This window comes from Amblyraja radiata, chromosome 10 (assembly GCF_010909765.2).
Source record: "Amblyraja radiata isolate CabotCenter1 chromosome 10, sAmbRad1.1.pri, whole genome shotgun sequence".
Classification (NCBI taxonomy): Eukaryota; Metazoa; Chordata; class Chondrichthyes; order Rajiformes; family Rajidae; genus Amblyraja; species Amblyraja radiata.
In genome coordinates, this window is record NC_045965.1 from 62,141,126 (window position 1) to 62,160,474 (window position 19,349).

General features: G+C 47.7%; 1 protein-coding gene across 3 annotated transcripts in view; it reads left to right on the forward strand.

The window, feature by feature from the left end:
* The first annotated feature begins 8,495 nt into the window (after window positions 1–8,495).
* The window catches only part of st6galnac5 (ST6 N-acetylgalactosaminide alpha-2,6-sialyltransferase 5), a 38,925-nt gene continuing 28,071 nt past the window's right edge, over window positions 8,496–19,349 (forward strand). Inside the window, exons 1-2 of one of the 3 annotated variants that reach the window (XM_033029027.1) lie at window positions 8,496–8,712; window positions 8,966–9,205. In XM_033029027.1, the coding sequence (XP_032884918.1) occupies window positions 8,698–8,712; window positions 8,966–9,205 (255 nt within the window). In that variant the 5' untranslated portion in view covers window positions 8,496–8,697. The remainder of the gene's footprint in view (window positions 8,713–8,965; window positions 9,206–19,349) is intronic. The other 2 variants (XM_033029028.1, XM_033029029.1) reach the window with 2 other exon arrangements.

Consider the following 19,349-nt stretch of genomic DNA (forward strand, 5'->3'; position numbering starts at 1 on the left):
TATCTTTCATTCATTGTTCTTTATCTCTCCACATCGCCATCTTTATCTCTTGTTTTCCTTAACCTCAACCAGTCTGAAGAAGGGTCTCGACCCGAAACGTCACCCATTCCTTCTCTCCAGAGATGCTGCATGTCCTGCTGAGTTGAGTTTAGTTTAGTTTAGCGATACAGTCGTTCGGCCCACCGGGTTCCCTCCGACCAGCGATCCCCGCACATTAACACTATCCTACACCCACTAGGGACAATTTTTACATTTACCAAGCCAATTAACCTACAAACCTGTACGGCTTTGGAGTGGGGGAGGAAACCGAAGATTTCGGAGAAAACCCACGCAGGTCACGGGGAGAACGTACAAACACCGCACAGACAGCACCCGTAGTCAGGATCGAACCTGGGTCTCCGGTGTTGCATTCGCTGTAAGGCAGCGTCTCTACCGCTGCGCCACCGTGACCGCCCAAACTCCAGCTACTCCAGCTTTAGATAACTTTGGCAGACTGAATAAAGGAGAATCCAAAGAGACTCGATAAGTATATTAATGGAAATGGAGTAACAAGAGAATAGAAGTCCGCACCAACCAGTGATCAGTTGTTCACATTAGTTCTTTGTTATCCCACTTTTTCATCCACTCCCCACACACAAGGGGCAATTCACAGAGTGGATACCCATGCGATGTGAGTGGATACCCATGCGGCCGCAGGGAGAACGTGCGGACTCCACATAGACAGCACGCAAGGTCAGGATCGCACCCGGGTCTCAGACGCTATGAGGTAGCGGCTCTACCAGCACCACTTATCCAATAGGAAAGGTTTGACGGGATGCGGACTAGTTCGGTGAAGCAACTTGCTCAGCATGCACGGGTTGGGCCGAAGGGCCTGTTTCAATGCTGTATTTCTCCTTGACTCTGTTTACAATCAGTAGCGTCTCACAAACGGCAATGTGATTACATCGAACAAGTTTGAGCTATTTTTCCACAGTATGCTGAATGTATTATATTGTTCTGAACCCAGCGCTGAGTTCAACATTTGCAGCTAATGATACTGCCAGGTCCTATTTGCATCTCATTTGGACCCTTTTTTTTGTCTTTATTTGTTCCCCGGTTTTACTTTGAGCCGTTGCCCTGTGCGTCAGTGAATCGATCCTGCCTGCCCCAAAGCCCCCCTTTCGTTCATTTTCCGTCCCCTCTTCCCTTCATGCACCCGCTATAAGAAGGATATCTGCAGCGGTAGAGCTACTGCCTCACAGCCCCAAAGACCCAGGTTCGATCCTGACCACGGGTGCTGTCTGTACGGAGTTTGCGCGTTCTCCCCGTGACCTGCGTGGGTGACGTTTCGGCTCGGGACCCTTCTTCAGAGTTGGTCTTGGCATCATCTTCGGCACAGACATTGTGGGCCAAGTCAAACTCTGTTTGTCTAAAGAAGGGTCCCAACCCAAAACGACACCCATCCTTTTTCTCCAGAGATGCTGCCTGACCCACTGAGTTACTCCAGCACTTTGTCACTATCTTTGGTATAAACCAGTACCTGCGGTTCTTTTGTTTCTGACTTTTAGTTTAGTTTAGTTTAGAGATACAGCGTGGAAACAGGCCCTTCGGCCCACTGTGTCCGTGCCGACCAGCGATCCCGCACACTAACACTATCCTACACACACTAGGGACAATTTACAATTTTTACCAAAGCCAATTAACCTACAAACCTGTACGTCTCCAGAGTGCGGGAGGAGACCGAAGCACCTGGAGAAAACCTACGCAGGTCATATGGAGAACGTACAAACTCCGTACAGACAGCACCCAAGGTCTGTATCAAACCCGGGTCTCTGGCGCTGTAAGGCAGCAACTCTACTGCTGAGCCACCATGCCACCGCAATTTTATTGTACTGTTCTATGTTCAATGTTCAATTTTATTGTACTGTTCTATGTTCGATGATGTCTGTGGACCAAACATTAGGTCAGGGCACTGCAATGGCAGTCTGTGCTACTGTTTGATATACAGCGTGGGTTTCACATCATGGGCCCACTATCCCTCTGTTTATAGCCCGTCCTCAGATTTGTGAAGGATGCAATTAACCCCAGATATCGCAATAACCTGGGAATGGCTGCAAATGAATGACAGACTAACACTCAGATCAGACCTGCTGCATTTCAGCCTTTCAGCAACACGACCACGCCCCCATTGTCATTTTTAGAGTGTTTTAAAAGTTTGTGTTAATGTTCTCTGGTTTGTTTTATGTGGGGGGAGGGGGGTGGGGGAGGGGGTCGAAGGAAACTTTTTTTCCATTTCTTACCTTGCCGGAAATGCGATTGTTTTCCGGGTCGTATCTCCGGTCGCTCTGCGGCCTAACATCATGGAGCTGGTGGCCTTGTTCAGGACTGACTTGGAGGTGAAGGGTATGATTGTGTGTGAGTGAGTGTGTGTGTGTGTGTGTGCGTGTGTGCGTGCGTGCGTGCGTGCGCGCGTGTGCGTGTGTGTGTGTGTGTGTATATTACAATTGGTGGAGAGGTGGAATATTGCTTTGGGGGACGAGCCCTCTCGTGTGAAGCTGGGACCCAACGGGTCCCACTTAGTCTAATCTTTAATTACAAGCCCAGTGAGACTTTCCCAGTCTGGTGTTAATCATCGCATCACCTACTGAGGAGAGGTTGGAATGATGTCTCATCTATTAAGGTGGATGCTGCCGAGTCTCACATGTGGATGATCATAATCATAATCAGACATTATTAGCTAAGTATGTTTTAGACAATAGACAATAGACAATAGGTGCAGGAGTAGGCCATTCGGCCCTTCGAGCCAGCACCGCCATTCAATGTGATCATGGTTGATCATCCACAATCAGTACCCCGTTCCTGCCTTCTCCCCATATCAACTGACTCTGCTATTTTTAAGAGCCCTATCTAGCTCTCTCTTGAAAGCACCCAAAGAACCTGCCTCCACCGCCTTCTGAGGCAGAGAATTCCACAGACTCACAACTCTCTGTGAGAAAAAGTGTTTCCTCGTCTCCGTTCTAAATGGCTTACTCCTTATTCTTAAACTGTGGCCCCTGGTTCTGGACTCCCCCAACATCGGGAACATGTTTCCTGCCTCTAGCGTGTCCAAGCACTTAACAATCTTATATGTTTCAATTAGATACCCTCTCATCCTTCTAAACTCCAGAGTGTACAAGCCCAGCTGCTCCATTCTCTCAGCATATGACAGTCCCGCCATCCCGGGAATTAACCTTGTAAACCTACGCTGCACTCCCTCAATAGCAAGAATGTCCTTCCTCAAATTAGGGGACCAAAACTGCACACAATACTCCAGGTGTGGTCTCACTAGGGCTCTGTACAACTGCAGAAGGACCTCTTTGCTCCTATATTCGATTCCTCATGTTATAAAGGTCAACATGCCATTCGCTTACTTCACTGCCTGCTGTACCTGCATGTTTATTTTCATAGACCGATGTACAAGGACCCCCAGATCCCGTTGTACTTCCCCTTTTCGCAACTTGATGTCATTTAGATAGCCATTAGATAAATGACGCCATTTATTGCAAGCACATTGCACTCACAGTTCAGTTGATTCACAGCTTAGAATGACAGTCATGACCTCTCCCTCGCGATCTTGCAGAGTGACTGACTCACGTCCAGGCATCCGAGGATTTATAGCCCTGCCCCCCTCCACCCCCCCCCCCCCCCCCCCCCCCCCCCCCCCCCCCCCCCCCCCCCCCCCCGGAAGGGGCGCTACCTTCATCGCGGTGATTGACAGGTGAGAGGACCAATCAGCTGATCTCAAGGTTTTTTAAACACGCATAACTTTTTTATTTTTCATTGATGGGAAAAATCCTCGGGACTGGCTCAGCGGAGGAGGACTGTGAGTAAGATGTCCAAAAATCACAGCAATACAGGGTAGCATTGTTTCTAAATTCAATATACAGCGCAGACAGGAAGGGGCCAAGAAGACTTTTAATTATATAGATCGATGGTTTGATTTTAGGAAGGATTTTAGTTTTGTTTAGAGTTTAGAGATACAGCATGGAAACAGCCCCTTCGGCCCACTAAGTTCATGCTGGCCATCGATCACCCATTCATTGTAGTTCTCTGTTATCCCACTTTCTCGTCCACCCCCTACACTCTGTATGAGTCTGTGACTATTCAATCTCTCTCTACCACAGTCATTTGGTAGACTGGAGTCTCTGGCGCCGTGAGACAGTAGCACCACCAGCTGGTGTGCTGCCATTGACGTTGTATCGTCTCCTGATTATTGAAAGACATCTCTCCGAACCATTTTGCAGCACCACTGAAAAAAAAATGAATTTAATAAAATTAATAAATTTACTTGGTTATTGGTTATTAATAATCAAAGTTTTGTCCGAGCCAGGTTTAATAGCCTGATGGCTGTGGGGAAGTAGCTATTCCTGAACCTGGTTGTTGCAGTCTTTGGGCTCCTGTACCTTCTACCTGAAGGTAGCAGGGTGATGAGTGTGTGGCCAGGATGTTGTGGGTCTTTGATGATACTGCCAGCCTTTTTGAGGCAGCGACTGCGATAAATCCCCTCGATGGAAGGAAGGATGGAAATTGGAGCACCCGGAGAAAACCCACGAGTTCACTGGGAGAGCATACAAACTCTGTACAGACAGCACCCGTAGTCAGGATCGAACCCGGGTCTCTGGCGCTGTAGGGCAGCAACTCTACCGCCGTGCCACTGTGCTGCCCTATGAGATGAGGTTGGGAGCGTTCCCTGGTGTTGGGCCGAGTGGCCTCAATTTTTGCTGTATACGTGTATATTCTGAGACTCAGTGCTCCTCCTTTGAAGTGCTTTACTTGTCAGTGCTTAACCTCAGGCACACCTTCTCCCCCTCCGTTATCAGGCTTCTGAACAGTCCTTCCATAAGCTATGGTACTGTCCGATTCACCTCTACCCCATGGCAGGCATTGGACTTTGTCTCTGCAACTGATGCGCTACAATGCTGAGAACTATATACTGCACTATATGCCGCCATTTATTTTCATGTATTTTGTGTTTTTATGACTGTTGGCAGATCAATTTCCCTACTGGAATAAATAAAGTTCTATTGTAATCAAGAATCAAGAGTCAAGATTTTTTTTGTCATATGTCTCAGATAGGACAATGAAATTCTTGCTTGCTGCAGCACAACAGAATATGTAAACATAGTACATAACGGGAGAAGAAAAGTTCAGTGTGTGTATACACATGCACACATACTCAATAAATAAATAAATATAGTGCAATAATAATAATAGTCTGTTGTAGTTCAGAGCTTATTTGTTGTTGTGTATAATAGCCTGATGGCTGTGGGGAAGCAGCTGTTCCTGAACCTGGACGTTACAGTTTTCAGGCTCCTGTACCTTCTTCCCGATGTCAACAATGCAATGAGTGTGTGGCCAGGATGGTGCGGGTCTTTGATGATGTTGGCTGACTTTTTGAGGCATCGACTTCGATAGATCCCTTCGATGGTGGGGAGGTCAAAGCCGGTGATGGACTGGGCAGTGGTCACAACTTTTTGCAGTCTTTTCTGCTCCTGGACGTTCAAGTTGCCGAACCTGGCCACGATGCAACCAGTCAGAATGCTCTCTACTGTGCACCTGTAGAAGTTCAGGAGAATCCTCTTTGACATACCGAATCTCCGTAAGCTTCTCAGGAAGTAGAGGCACTGATGTGCTTTCTTTATTATTGCATCAGTGTGCTGGGTCCAGGAAAGATCGTCAGAAATATGCGCGCCCAGGAATTTGAACATTTTGACCCTCTCCACCATCGTCCCATTGATATAAACAGGATTGTGCGAATCATGGCTGATCTATCTTTCCCTCTCAACCCCATTCTCTTGCCTTCTCCCCATAACCCCTGACACCTGTGCTAATCAAGAATCTGTCCATATCTGCCTTAAATAGCATGCAAAACTTTGGCGGCAAAAACAAGGGGGCAGATTGTCAAAGGGGTTAGGTTAGGTAAGGGGGAGGTGCAGCGAGACCTGGGTGTCCTTGTACACCGGTCACTGAAAGTTGGCGTGCAGGTACAGCAGACAGTGAAGAAAGCTAATGGAATGTTGGCCTTCATAACAAGACGATTTCAGTTTAGGAGTAAAGAGGTTCTTCTGCAGTTGTATAGGGTATTGTGTTCCGTTTTGGTCTCCTAATTTGAGGAAGGACATCCTTGTGATTGAGGCAGTGCTGCGTAGGTTCACGAGATTGATCCCTGGGATGGCGGGACTGTCATATGAGGAAAGATTGAAAAGACTAGGCTTGTATTCACTGGAGTTTAGAAGGATGAGGGGGGTTCTTATAGAAACATATAAAATTATAAAAGGACTGGACAAGCTAGATGCAGGAAAAATGGCCCCAATGTTGGGCGAGTCCAGAACCAGGGGCCACAGTCTTAGAATTAAAGGGGAGGTCATTTAAGACTGAGGTGAGAAAAAACTTTTTCACCCAGAGAGTTGTGAATTTATGGAATTCCCTGCCACAGAGGGCAGTGGAGGCCAAGTCACTGGATGGATTTAAGAGAGAGTTAGATAGAGCTCTAGGGGTTAGTGGAGTCAAGGGATATGGGGAGAAGGCAGGCACGGGTTATTGATAGGGGACGATCAGCCATGATCACAATGAATGGCGGTGCTGGCTCGAAGGGCCGAATGGCCTCCTCCTGCACCTATTTTCTATGTTTCTATGTTTCTATGTAAAACAAAGTTATTCACTGTACCTCGACACACGTGACAATAATAAACCTAAATCTGAATTATCCTCCCATGAGCTAGGGAACTGTGTGATTCACCTCTACCCCATTGTGGACATTGGACTTTGATTCTGGAACTGATGCGCTACAATGCTGAGAACTGCATTCAGCATTTTGTATCTTCTCCCTTGCTCTACCTATTGTACTATATTCATAAGATCATAAGATCATAAGTGATAGGAGTAGAATTAGGCCATTCGGCCCATCAAGTCTACTCCGCCATTCAATCATGGCTGATCTATCTCCCCCTCCTAACCCCATTCTCCTGCCCTCTCCCCATAACCTCTGACACCTGTACTAACTCCCTCTTTGCACGGCGGTGCTGGCTCAAAGGGCCGAATGGCCTACTCCTACTCAGTCTGAAGAAGGGTTTCAGCCCGAAACGTTGCCTACTTCCTTCGCTCCATAGATGCTGCTTCACCCGCTGAGTTTCTCCAGCATTTTTGCGTACCTACACCTGCACCTATTGTCTATTGTCTATAATCAAGAATCTATCTATCTCTGCCTTTAATATATCCTCTGACAGCCTCAACAGCCTTCTGTAGCAAATAATTCCACAGAATTCCACAGATTCACCACCCTCTCCTCATCTCCTTCCTAAAAGAACGTCCTTTAATTCTGAGGCTACGACCTCTAGTCCGAGACTTGCCCACTCGTGGAAACATCCTCTCCACATCTACTCTATCCAAGCCTTTCATTATTCTATACATTTCAATGAGGTCCCCCGCTCATTCTCTTAAACTCTCACTTGATTGTACTATGTGCAGTATTTTCTGATCAGATGCAAAACAAAGCTATTCACTGTCCCTCAGCAGATGTGACAATAATAAGTTTACTTTATTTGAGTTTAGTTTAGTTTATTGTCACGTGTGCCGAGGTATAGTGAAAAGCTTTTGTTGCGTGCTAACCAGTCAGCATAAAGACAATACATGATTACAATCGAGCCGTCCACAGTAAACAGATACATGATAAGGGAGCAATGCTTAGTGCAAGGTAGAGTCGGAGGTGGTAGCTCAGGACCACTCTCTAGTTGTTGATAGGATAGTTCAGTTGCCTGATAACAGCTGAGCAGGAACTGTCCCTGAATCTGGAGGTGTGCGTTTTCACACTTCTGTACCCCTTGCCCGATGGGAGAGGGGAGAAGAGGGAGTGGCCAGGGTGAGACTGGTCCTTGATGATGTTGCTGGCCTTTCCGAGGCAGCGTGAAGTGTTGATGAAGGTTGGTTTGTGTGATGGTCTGGGTCGCCTCCACAATTCCCTGCTATAAACGTAATAGAAATGCTAACGCGTCGTGATCTACAAAACAATATTGGTAAAAGGGATTAGGTTAGAAGCCAGCCTATGGTGTTGAGCTGAAAGGCTTCGGTCTCTGCTATAAACTTCTATACTCTGAGTCTCTCTCTGTGCTCCTCTGTTGAAGCCCTTGCCTTTGTCAGCGTTTAACCTTCATCGATTTTCTGACATTAGGGGTGAAAGCACTATTAATTTCCTTTATTTTACACAAGGGGGCTAGGTTTCCCTTTCTTTATTTTGGGTTTTAAACGTGTAATCGAGGCGAGCTGCGTTGTCTGGGAGGTGGGAAACACACACACACACACACACACACACACACACACACACTCACACACACACAGACAGAAGGGAGGTGGGACGAAGCCTTTCAGTGGCTGAGAGCGGGCGCTGGGACCCCGCGGAGACCCGGCGACTTGCTCGAGTCGAGAGAGGGGTGTGTGTGTGTGTGTGTGTGTTTGCAGGCAGCATTAAGCGTGGAGATGGAGATGGAGGGGAGGGGAGTGGGTGAGAGCCTCCAGCAGCGAGCTCGCCTTCGCATCGAGTGCAAGATTTGCAGAATGAGCGTGTGATTTTGTGTGCGCGGTTTATTTTGCAACCACTTAGCCTGTGGTCTGTGTGAGCCGGAGAACGGGGAGGTGCAGGTAAAAGAACATGGGAAGAAGGGACCACAGCAGAAGAGAGGAAGAATGAAGAGACTGGCGGTAATTAATGCACAGTGTGAATGGGGAAACTACTTTTATTTCATTGCATGCATTGCCAGCCGGCACCTTAATTCACCCAATGCAAATTAAACTTTTATGAAAATTATTTAAACTAGAGGGGAAGGGGGGTGCATTTTTGCAAACGCACTTTGCATGTTATGGGGTTTTCTGTGTGTTTGCAATTTCAAAGTGAGTTTTGTGATTGCAATTCTCCCGTGTGTGTGTGTGGTTGTTTTATTTTCTCTCTCTCTAGTCTCCTGTCTATGTGTGTGTGTTTTTTTGCGTGCAGCGGCATCTGATCGCAGTGTTTTTGGGTCTGTCCATGTGTGGGACTATCCTGGTGGTTTACACCGGCAGAGGCGTCTTCGGGCTGGGCTACGGTGCGGAGGGAAGGAGCGGAAAGGGTGCAGGACGCCCGGAGTCAGCGCCGACACCACCACCGCCGCCGCCGCCTCCTCCACTGACCGGTTACATCAATTTCATCGACCACAAGGTACCGCTCAGTCAGCCGCTGTCAGGACGAGCTAAAGGTTGAAGCCACAAATCATGTGGTCCCGGGGGTGTGGTAGCATGAATCACAAAGCGCTGGGAGATTAAGTGGAGATCTGACTGGATTCAGTCAAGCTAGGCTTCAGATATAGAGTTGGACAGAGAATCTGAAGTAACTCAGCGGGTCAGACAGCATCTCTGGAGAACATGGATAGATGGGTGTAAAAAGGAACTGCAGATGCTGGTTTAAACCGAAGATAGACACAAAGTGCTGGAGTAACACCAGCGAGACAGGCAGCATCTCTGGAGAGAAGGGATGGGTGACTTTTTGGGTCAGACCCTTCTTCAGACTCTTCAGATTCTTTGCAGAAACAGAGAACTGCGGATGCTGGTTTAAACCGAAGATAGACACAAAGTGCTGGAGTAACTCAGCAGGTCAGACAGCATCTCTGGAGAACTTGGATAGATGGGTGTAAGAAAGAACTGCAGATGCTGGTTTAAACCAAAGATAGACACAAAGTGCTGGAGTAACTCAGCGGGTCAGGCAGCATCTCTGGAGAATATAGATTGGGGATCTTTAGGGTCGGGACCCTTCCTCAGACTGAATTTTTTCTCTCTCGAGATGCTGTTTGACCCACTGGGTCACTCCAGCACTTAGAATCATAGAGTGATAGACAATAGGTGCAGGAGTGGGCCATTCGGCCCTTCGAGCCAGCACCGCCATTCAATGTGATCATGGGTGATCATCCACAATCAGTACCCCGTTCCTGCCTTCTCCCCATATCCTTGACTCCGCTATCTTTAAGAGCTCTCTCTCTATACAGTGTGGAAACAGGCCCTTCGGCCCAACTTGCCCACACTGGTCAACATGTCCCAGCTACACTTGTTCCAACTGCCTGCATTTGGTCCATATCCCTCCAAACCTGTCCTATCCATGTACCTGTCTAAATGTTTCTTAAAGGTCGCGATAGTACCTGGCTCAACTACCTCCTCCGGCAGCTCGTTCCATACACCCACCACACTTTGTGTAAAAAAAAAGGTACCCCTCAGGTTCCTATGTCCTTTGTCCTTTGTTTCTTGATTCCCCTACTCTGGACAAGAGTCCCGATCTATTCCTCTCATGATTTTGTCCACCTCTGGAGGTGAATAAGAGAACTGGCCATTAATTTGAGAGGGTAAAAAAATAACGTTCGCAGGTCCTATGGAGGGAAGGAGCGGTGGGATGGCGGATGTTGAAGGACTATTTGTTAGCATCAAGCTGACTTTCTCAGATGGACAATAGACAATAGGTGCAGGAGTAGGCCATTCGGCCCTTTGAGCCAGCACCGCCATTCAATCTGATCATCCCCAATCAGTACCACGTTCCTGCCTTCTCCCCATATCCCCTGACTCTGCTATTTTTAAGAGCCCTATCTAGCTCTCTCTTGAAAGCTTCCAGAGAACCTGCCTCCACCGCCCTCTGAAGGGGTGGGTGACAGGGGGTTGTGTCCCAGCCGCTGTTAGGGGTGTCAGGGATGTGTCGTTGAACCAAGCTTCAGCAAGAATCAAGAGCAGGGATTCCCAACCTTTTTCGTCCCGTTTACCCCTGGCAACTTTAATAGCATATAACAATGTTATTTCACTTATCTATGAACAACTAATGATGAACAGATACCAGAACCAAACACAGTCAGTCAATGAGAAGAAAATATGTACTAATCCAGAATCAACAAATTTACCACCTGGGTAGGCAAAATTCACCCCGGGTTGGGCACCCTTGATCAAGAGGGTTTTATTGTCATATGTCCAGATACGGGACAATCCAGAACTGAGGCTCTATAAGGTGCTGGTCAGGCCACATTTGGAGTACTGTGAGCAAATTTGGGCCTTATATCTGAGGAAGGATGTGCTGGCTCTGGAGAGGGTCCAGAGGAGGTTTACAAGAACGATTCCAGGGTTAGCATGTGATGAGCGTTTGACAGCACTGGGCCTCTACTCACTGGATACATAGAAACATAGAAAATAGGTTCAGGAGTAGGCCATTCAATCCATCGAATCAACACCGCCATTCAATATGATCATGGCTGATCATCCACAATCAGTACCCCGTTCCTGCTGCCTCCCCATACCCTTTGATTCCGTTAGCCCTACAGGCTATATCTCACTCTCTCTTGAATACATCCAGTCAATTGGCCTCCATTGCCTTCTGTGGCAGAGAATTCCACAGATTCACAACTCTGGGTGAAAAGGTTTTTCCTCATCTCAGTCCTAACTAGAATAACTGGAGTTTAGAAGGGTGAGGGGGGGGGGGGGGGACCTCATTGAAACTTACAGAATAATGAAAGGCTTGGATAGAGTGGATGTGGAGAGGATGGTTCCACTGGTAGGAGAGTCTAGGATTAGAGGTCACAGCCTCAGAATTACAAGGCGCTCTTTTAGAAAAGAGGTGAGGAGGAACTTCTTCAGTCAGATGGTTATTAATCTGTGGAACTCATTGCCACAGAGTGCGGTGGAGGCCAAGTCTGTGGATATTTTTAAGGCAGAGATAGACAGATTCTTGATCAGAACGGATGTCAAGGGTTATTGGGAGAAGGCAGGAAAATGGGATTAGGAGGCAGAGATCAGCCATGGTTGAACGGCGGAGTAGGCTTGACGGGCCGAATGGCCTAATTCTGCTCGTATTACTTGATGAATTGTGAACAATGACATTCTTACTTGCGGCAGCACGACAGATATGTAAACACAGTCGTCTCTAGACACTATTCTACACACACTGGGGACAATTTACAATTTTACCAAAGCCAATTAACCAACAAACCTGGGGAGAGACAGATCTCCCATCCTCGAGACATCAGTGAGGCGTATAGGTTTCAATGATACTTTATTCAATTATGTTTTATTGTCACCTGTACCTCAGTAGAGTAAAATTCTTTGTACATGTGTACAATACGAAAGAGTCGCCACATTTCTGGTGCTGACAAAGTCGCAAAGTTCCCATTAGAGTCCCCATGGTCCCCCTTTGTTTGGAGCCCCCGCCTCCCCCCCCCCCCCCCCCCCCCCCCCCCCACAGACACGATGGGCCGAATGGCATAATTCTGTTCCTGCGCCTTATGATCTTATGATTTTTAACTTCCAGTGATTTGTGTTCAAGAAAATGGATAGGAAGGATGTAGTGGGATATGGGCCAAATGGGACTGGCTCAGGTGGACAACTCGGTGGGCATGGTCAGGTTGGGCCAAAGGGCCTGATTCTGTGACTCTATGACTCTTAATACCTTTACAAATGGAGCGCAGGTTTGAAGGGCTGCTTCCACTCCTAACTCTTCTGACTCTTACAACAACAACAACAACAACAACAACACATCCCAATATATCACAATTCAATAACATTATTCTGCTTTTTTACTATTTTTCTATCTACCAAAGTAGGCAATCTCACAATTCTCCACATTATATTAGTCATACAGTGAAACGGCTTGGAAACAAGCCCTTCGGCCTACTTACCCACACCGGCCAACATGTCCCAGCTACGCTCAGTTCAGTTTACAGACGGCACCTGTAGTCGGGATCGAACCCGGGTCTCCAGCGCTGCATTCGCTGTAAGGCAGTATATATTCCGGTATATGAGATAAATAATATTCACACACACACACACTTACAGTAATTCGGTTCAGTTTATTGTCACGTGTACCAAGGTACAGTGAAAAGCTTTTTATCGCATGCTAACTAGTCAGCGGAAAGGCAATACATGATTACAATTGATCCATTTGCAGTGTCTAGATACATGATAAGGGAATAACATTTAGTGCAAGGTAAAGCCAGCAAAGTTCGATCAAGGATAGTCCGAGAGCCATCACAAAGTTTGAAAGTAGTTCAGCACTGCTCTCTGGTTGTGGAAGGATGATTCCGTTGCCAGAAACTGTCCCTGAATCACTAGTCCCACCTGCCCACGTTTGGTCCACATCCCTCCAATCCTATCCATGTACCTGTCTAACTGTATCTTAAATGTTGGGATAGTCCCTGCCTTAACGATCACCCCTGACAGCTTGTTCCATACACCCACCACCCTTTGTGTGAAAATGTTACCCCTCAGATTCCTATTATATCATATCACCTTCACCTTAAACCTATGTCCACTGGTCCTCGATTCACCTACTCTGGGTGAGAGAGACTGTGCATCTACCCGATCTATTCCTCAAATTCTGTATATTCCCCATATTCCGTATGTTGTGTCTCGCACACTAATTTTGGATTTGCTTGTGTGAGAAGACAGGCTCTAGATAGAAGGCGCTGTCTTTATTGTGGCTGCACAGATAGATATTGTCCCAGAAATTAGATCAAGGTTGAGCTATGTGAACCTGCCCTATATTTCCATGAGTTAAGAAGGCCTATAGTGTTTATAAAAGCTGTGGGGAATAACTGTAACAAAATGTTTGAGAAAGAACTGCAGATGCTGGAAAAATCGAAGGTAGACAAAGATGCTGGAGAAACAAAACGGGTGAGGCAGCATCTATGGAGCGAAGGAATAGGTGACGTTTCGGGTCGAGACCCTTGAAGGTCTCGACCCGAAACGTCACCTATTCCTTCGCTCCATAGATGCTGCCTCACCCGCTGAGTTTCACCAGCATCTTTGTATAACTAACAAAATTATCGTCGGAGATTAGCAACGCAGGGTATTTAAACCAAAGGGGCGACACGGTGGCGCAGTGGTAGAGTTACTGCCTGCCAGCGACCCAGGTTCGATCCTGACCACGGGTGCTTATCTGTACGTTCTCCCCCCGTGACCTGCGTGGATTTTCTCCGAGGTCTTCGGTTTCCTCCCGCACTCCAAAGACGTACAGGTTTGTAGGTTAATTGGCTTGGTGTAACTGTAAAGATTGCCCCGAGTGTGTGGATGATAGTGCTAGTGTGCGGGGATCGCTGGTCGTTGCGGACACGCTGGGTCGAAGGACCTGTTTCCGCGCTGTATCTCTAAACTAAACTAAAACCTGTAACGTGTGGATTATGTCTTCCAAGTAATTAATTTTTTCAAAGGAGGAAGCTGATTATGTTCACCAGAGAGTGCGTAAATAAATTGAGATAACTCATTTAGAAACGAACCCAGAAAGAATTATTTCTTAGACGGAGACACAAGGAACTGCAGATGCTGGAATCCAGCGCAAAACACAAAGTGCTGGAATAACTGAGGGGCTCAGGCAGCATCTGTGGAGGGAATGAATGGGCAACGTTTCAGGGTCGAGACTCTTCTGTAATCTTTAAGGTTAATACCTGGGATAGTGGGACTGTCGTATGCTGAGAGAATGGAGCGGCTCTGGCATGTATACACTGGAATTTAGAAGGATGAGAGGGGATCTTAATGAAACATATAAGATTATTAAGGGTTTGGAGGCAGGAAACATATTCCCGATGTTGGGGGAGTCCAGAACCAGGGGCCACAGTTTAAGAATAAGGGGTAAGCCATTTAGAACGGAGACGAGGAAACGCTTTTTCTCACAGAGTGTTGTGAGTCTGTGGAATTCTCTGCCTCAGAGGGTGGTGGAGGCCGGTTCTCTGGATACTTTCAAGAGAGAGCTAGATAGGGCTCTTAAAGATAGCCGAGTCAGGGGATATGGGGAGAAGGCAGGAACTGGGTACTGATTGGGAATGATCAGCCATGATCACATTGAATGGCGGTGCTGGCTTGAAGGGCCGAATGGCCTACTCCTGCACCTATTGCCTATTGTCTGTCTCCGCAAGGTCTTGCCCCTCCACAGATGCTGCCTGGCCCGCTGAGTTACTCAATTTTCTCCACGGATGTTGTGCCAGAGATTTCACCCTCACATGAAGGCTCTGGGTACAGGGTCAATTGAACCTTTACATCCACTCCCTGCAAAGATACAGCAGGGAAACAGGCCCTTCGGCCCACCAAGTCCGCGCTGACCATCGATCACCCGCTCACACCAGTTCGAGGTTATCTACTTTCTCATCCACTCCCCCCTACACACTGGGGGGCAATTAACCTACAAAACCGCACGTCTTTTAGGATGTGGGAACACCCGGAGAAAGCCCACGTGGTCATAGGAAGAGCATGCAAACTCCACATGGACAGTGTCAAGATCAGAATCGAACCCGGGCCTCTGGCATTGCGATTTAGCAGCTCTACCAACTGCGCCACCCCGTAAAGGTTCCTCAGTGATTTTAACTCGACACAGTGGTGTAGCTGGTACAACCCACTGGGTAATGGTTCCTATGTTCCCTTCCCACTCATACCTCGAGGAAACAGGCCCTTTGGCCCAACTTTCCCACACCAATCGACATGTCCCATCCACACTAGTCCCACCCGCCTGCGTTTGGCCCATATCCCTCTAAACCTGCCTCATCCATGTACCTGTCTAACTGTTTCTTGAAGTCTCTGCATCTGAGTGTTCCACCCACCGCCCCTCCCCCCCCCCCCCCCCCCCCCCCCCCCTCCTCCGTGTTAGGCTTTTACTTTAGAGGTACAGCGTGAAAACAGGCCCATCGGCCCATCTCGACTTGAAACGTCACCTATTCCTTCTCTCCAGAGATGCTGACTCTCCCTCCGAGTTCCTCCAGCATTTTGTGTTTATCTTCGGTTTAAACCAGCATCTGCAGTTCCTTCCTACACATTCATAATAATTTTGTTGCTCTGGTTCCGATCAGGTGCATATACACAGTGGATGTGGAGAGGATGTTTCCACAAATGGGAGAGTCTAGGACTAGAGGTCATAGCCTCAGAATTAAAGGATGCTCTTTTAGGAAGGAAATTTCTTTAGTCAGAGGGTGGTGAATCTGTGGAATTCTTTGCCACAGAAGGCTGTGGAGGTCAAGTCAGTGGATATTTTTTAAGACAGAGATAGATTTTAGATTCTTGATGAGTACGGGTGTCAGAGGTTATGGGGAGAAGGCAGGAGAATGGGGTTAGTAGGGAGAGATAGATCAGCCATGATTGAATGGTGGAGTAGACTTGATGGGCCAAATGGCCTAATTCTGCTCCTATCACTTATCACCTTATATAGATAAACACTCTTGGCTCTTGACGAGATTGGGCTGTCTAGTACCAGGGATCACAGTCTCAGTGTAAAGCTACTGTCATTCTCAGGGGAGATGACACATTTCTTCATCAGAAGGTAGCAAATGACTGCAAATCTATAGCTAACAAAGCCATTGAGAACCAGTCACTGAGTATTAGTCACAGGGACTTGAGGGGCAACTTTTTCACACAGAGAATGTAGAAACAAGGAACTGCAGATGCTAGTTTACAATTAAAGTCACAAAGTGCTGGAGTAACTCAGAGGATCAGGCCGTGTCGCTGGAGAACATGGATAGTTGAGTATTAGTTTAGTGTATTGTCACATGCGACGAGGTACAGTGAAAGGCTTTTTAAGTGTCAAACAGATACAGGATAAAGGGAATAACGTTTAGTACAAGGTCAAGTCCGATTACAGAGGGTCTTCAGTGAGGTAGATGGATGGTCAGGACCGCTCTCTAGTTGTTGGTAGGATGGTTCAGTTGCCTGATAACAGCTGGGAAGAAACTGTCTCTGAATCTGGAGGTGTGCGTTTTCACACTTCTGTACCTTTTGCCTGGTGGGAGAGGAGAAAAGTGGGAATGACCAGGTGAGACTCCAAGTATCAGTGTGTTTCCCGCCCCCCACCCCCCTCCCCCCCCCCCCCCCCTTCTCCCACCCCCTCCTTTGTTAGAGTTTTACTATAGATATACAGTGTGGAAACAGGCCCTTTGGCCCACCATGCCGACCAACTATCACCCTGTACACTAGCACTATCCTACACGCTAGGGGCCGTGCACAATTTTTTACAGAAGCCAATTAACCTACAAACCAGCGCGTCTTTGGCGTGTGGGAGGAAACCGGAGCACCCGGAGGAAACCCACGTGGTCACAGATAGAACGTGCAAACTCCGCACAGACGGCACCCGAGGTCAGGATGGAGCCCGGGCCTCTGGTGCGTGAGGCAGCAGCTCTACCCGCTGCACCACCGTGCTGTAGGCTTCTTCTGCGACGACAGTATGTTCAACACGGAGCAGCAGTCATGTAGATTGTTGAATGACGAAATTGTTTAGTCTGGCCTCCTGCCCGCCTGGCGGCAGATGAAAGGAGACACCACGACACGTCCGATTAGTCAGAGCCATTGGCCTTTAGTCGAGGAGTCTACCCAGGCATGAAGTGAGAACGCTTCAAGTGTGGAGACCTGTGGAGACCCAGGGCTTCAGAGTCACCCACGCAGCAACAAAACCCTGCAGACGCCGGAAAAGTGAATTAAAATACTGGCAGCACTCAGCAAACCTGACGTTGTCAGACGAGAGAGAGAAACAAGGAACTGCAGATGCTGGTTCAAAAGTTCAGAAGTGATAGGAGCAGAATTAGGCCATTCGGCCCATCAAGTCTACTCTGCCATTCAATCATGGCTGATCTATCTCTCACCTCCCATCCCCATTCTCCTGCCTTCTCCCCATAACCTCTGTCACCCGTACTGATCAAGAAATATGTGTAAGAAGGAACTGCAGATGCCGGTTTGAACCGAAGATAGACGCAAAAAGCTGGAGTAAATCAGCGGGACAGGCAGCATCTCTGGAGAGAAGGAATGGGTGACGTTTCGGGTCGAGACCCTTCTTCAGCTGCCTGTCCTGCTGAGTTTCTCCGTCTTTTAGTGCCAAATCAAGAATATCTCTGCCTTAAAAACATCAATTGACAGCTTCCACAGCGTTCTGTAGCAATGAGTTCCACAGATTCTCTACCGTGCTTTAATTCTGAGGCTATGACCTCTGGTCCTAGACCCATCCATTAGTAGAAACATCTACTCTATCCAGGCATTTCACTATTCGGTACATATAAATGAGGTCACCCCCTCGTCCTTCTAAACTCCAGCATGTAGAGGCCTCGTGCCATCAAAGGCTCATCATATGCCAGCCCACAAAAATACACAAAGTGCTGGAGTGCTTAGTTAGTAGGACAGGCAGCATCTCTGGAGCAGGTAGACAATAGGTGCAGGAGTAGGCCATTCGGCCCTTCGAGCCAGCACCGCCATTCAATGTGATCATGGTTGATCATCCCCAATCAGTACCCCGTTCCTGCCTTCTCCCCCCATATCCCCTGACTCCGCTATCTTTAAAAGCCCTATCTAGCTCTCTCTTGAAAGCATCCAGAGAACCTGCCTCCACCGTCCTCTGAGGCAGAGAATTCCACAGACTCACTACTCTCTGTGTGAAAAAGTGTTTCCTCATCTCGGCGACGTTTCAGGTCGAGACTCTTCTTCAGACCTTCAGACCTATCCATGTTCTCCAGAGTTGCTGCCTGACCCGCTGAGTTACTCCAGCAGTTTGTGTCCTTTTCGGAGCGGAGAGAACTCAGCGGGTCGGACTGTGAAAGGGAATGGACAGTCGACCTTTTGGGTCGAGACACTTCATCTGGACACATGTCCTCAACCTACTCCAGGTGAAGCATCTCGACCCGAACAAATTGACTGTCTATTTACCTTCCACTGACGCTGTCCGACACACTGAGTTCCTCCAGCACTTTGTTCTTTGCTCCAGGTTCCAGAATCTGCAGTCTCTTGTGTCTCCACTAGAGAGAGAAACTGAGTCTGAAGACCATCAGGGGAACACTTCAAAGCCAATCACACTTCATTAGAAGTGCATCAAAATTCTCTCTACTTACTTCTCTCTCTCCCCATCTCCTTCTCTCTCCCCCTCTCTCCATCTCCCCCTCACTCTCCCCCCCCCCCCCCCTCCCTCTCTCTCATCCTCTCCCTCTTCCTCTTTCTCTCTCTCCTCCCTCTTTTTTTTTCCTTCCAAAAACTTTATTCAGCACAAACACATGATACATCAAAACACAATCAGAAGTTACAATGTATCAAATAATCATTGTGGTACAATGATACGTTCATTATTTACAATACTCAACCCCCCGTGGACACCACCTAGAAACATAGAAACATAGAAAATAGGTGCAGGAGTAGGCCATTCGGCCCTTCGAGCCTGCACCGCCATTCAATATGATCATGGCTGATCACCCAACTCAGTATCCCGTACCTGCCTTCTCTCCATACCCTCTGATCCCTTTAGCCACAAGGGCCACATCTAACTCCCTCTTAAATATAGCCAATGAACTGGCCTCGACTACCCTCTGTGGCAGAGAGTTCCAGAGATTCACCAC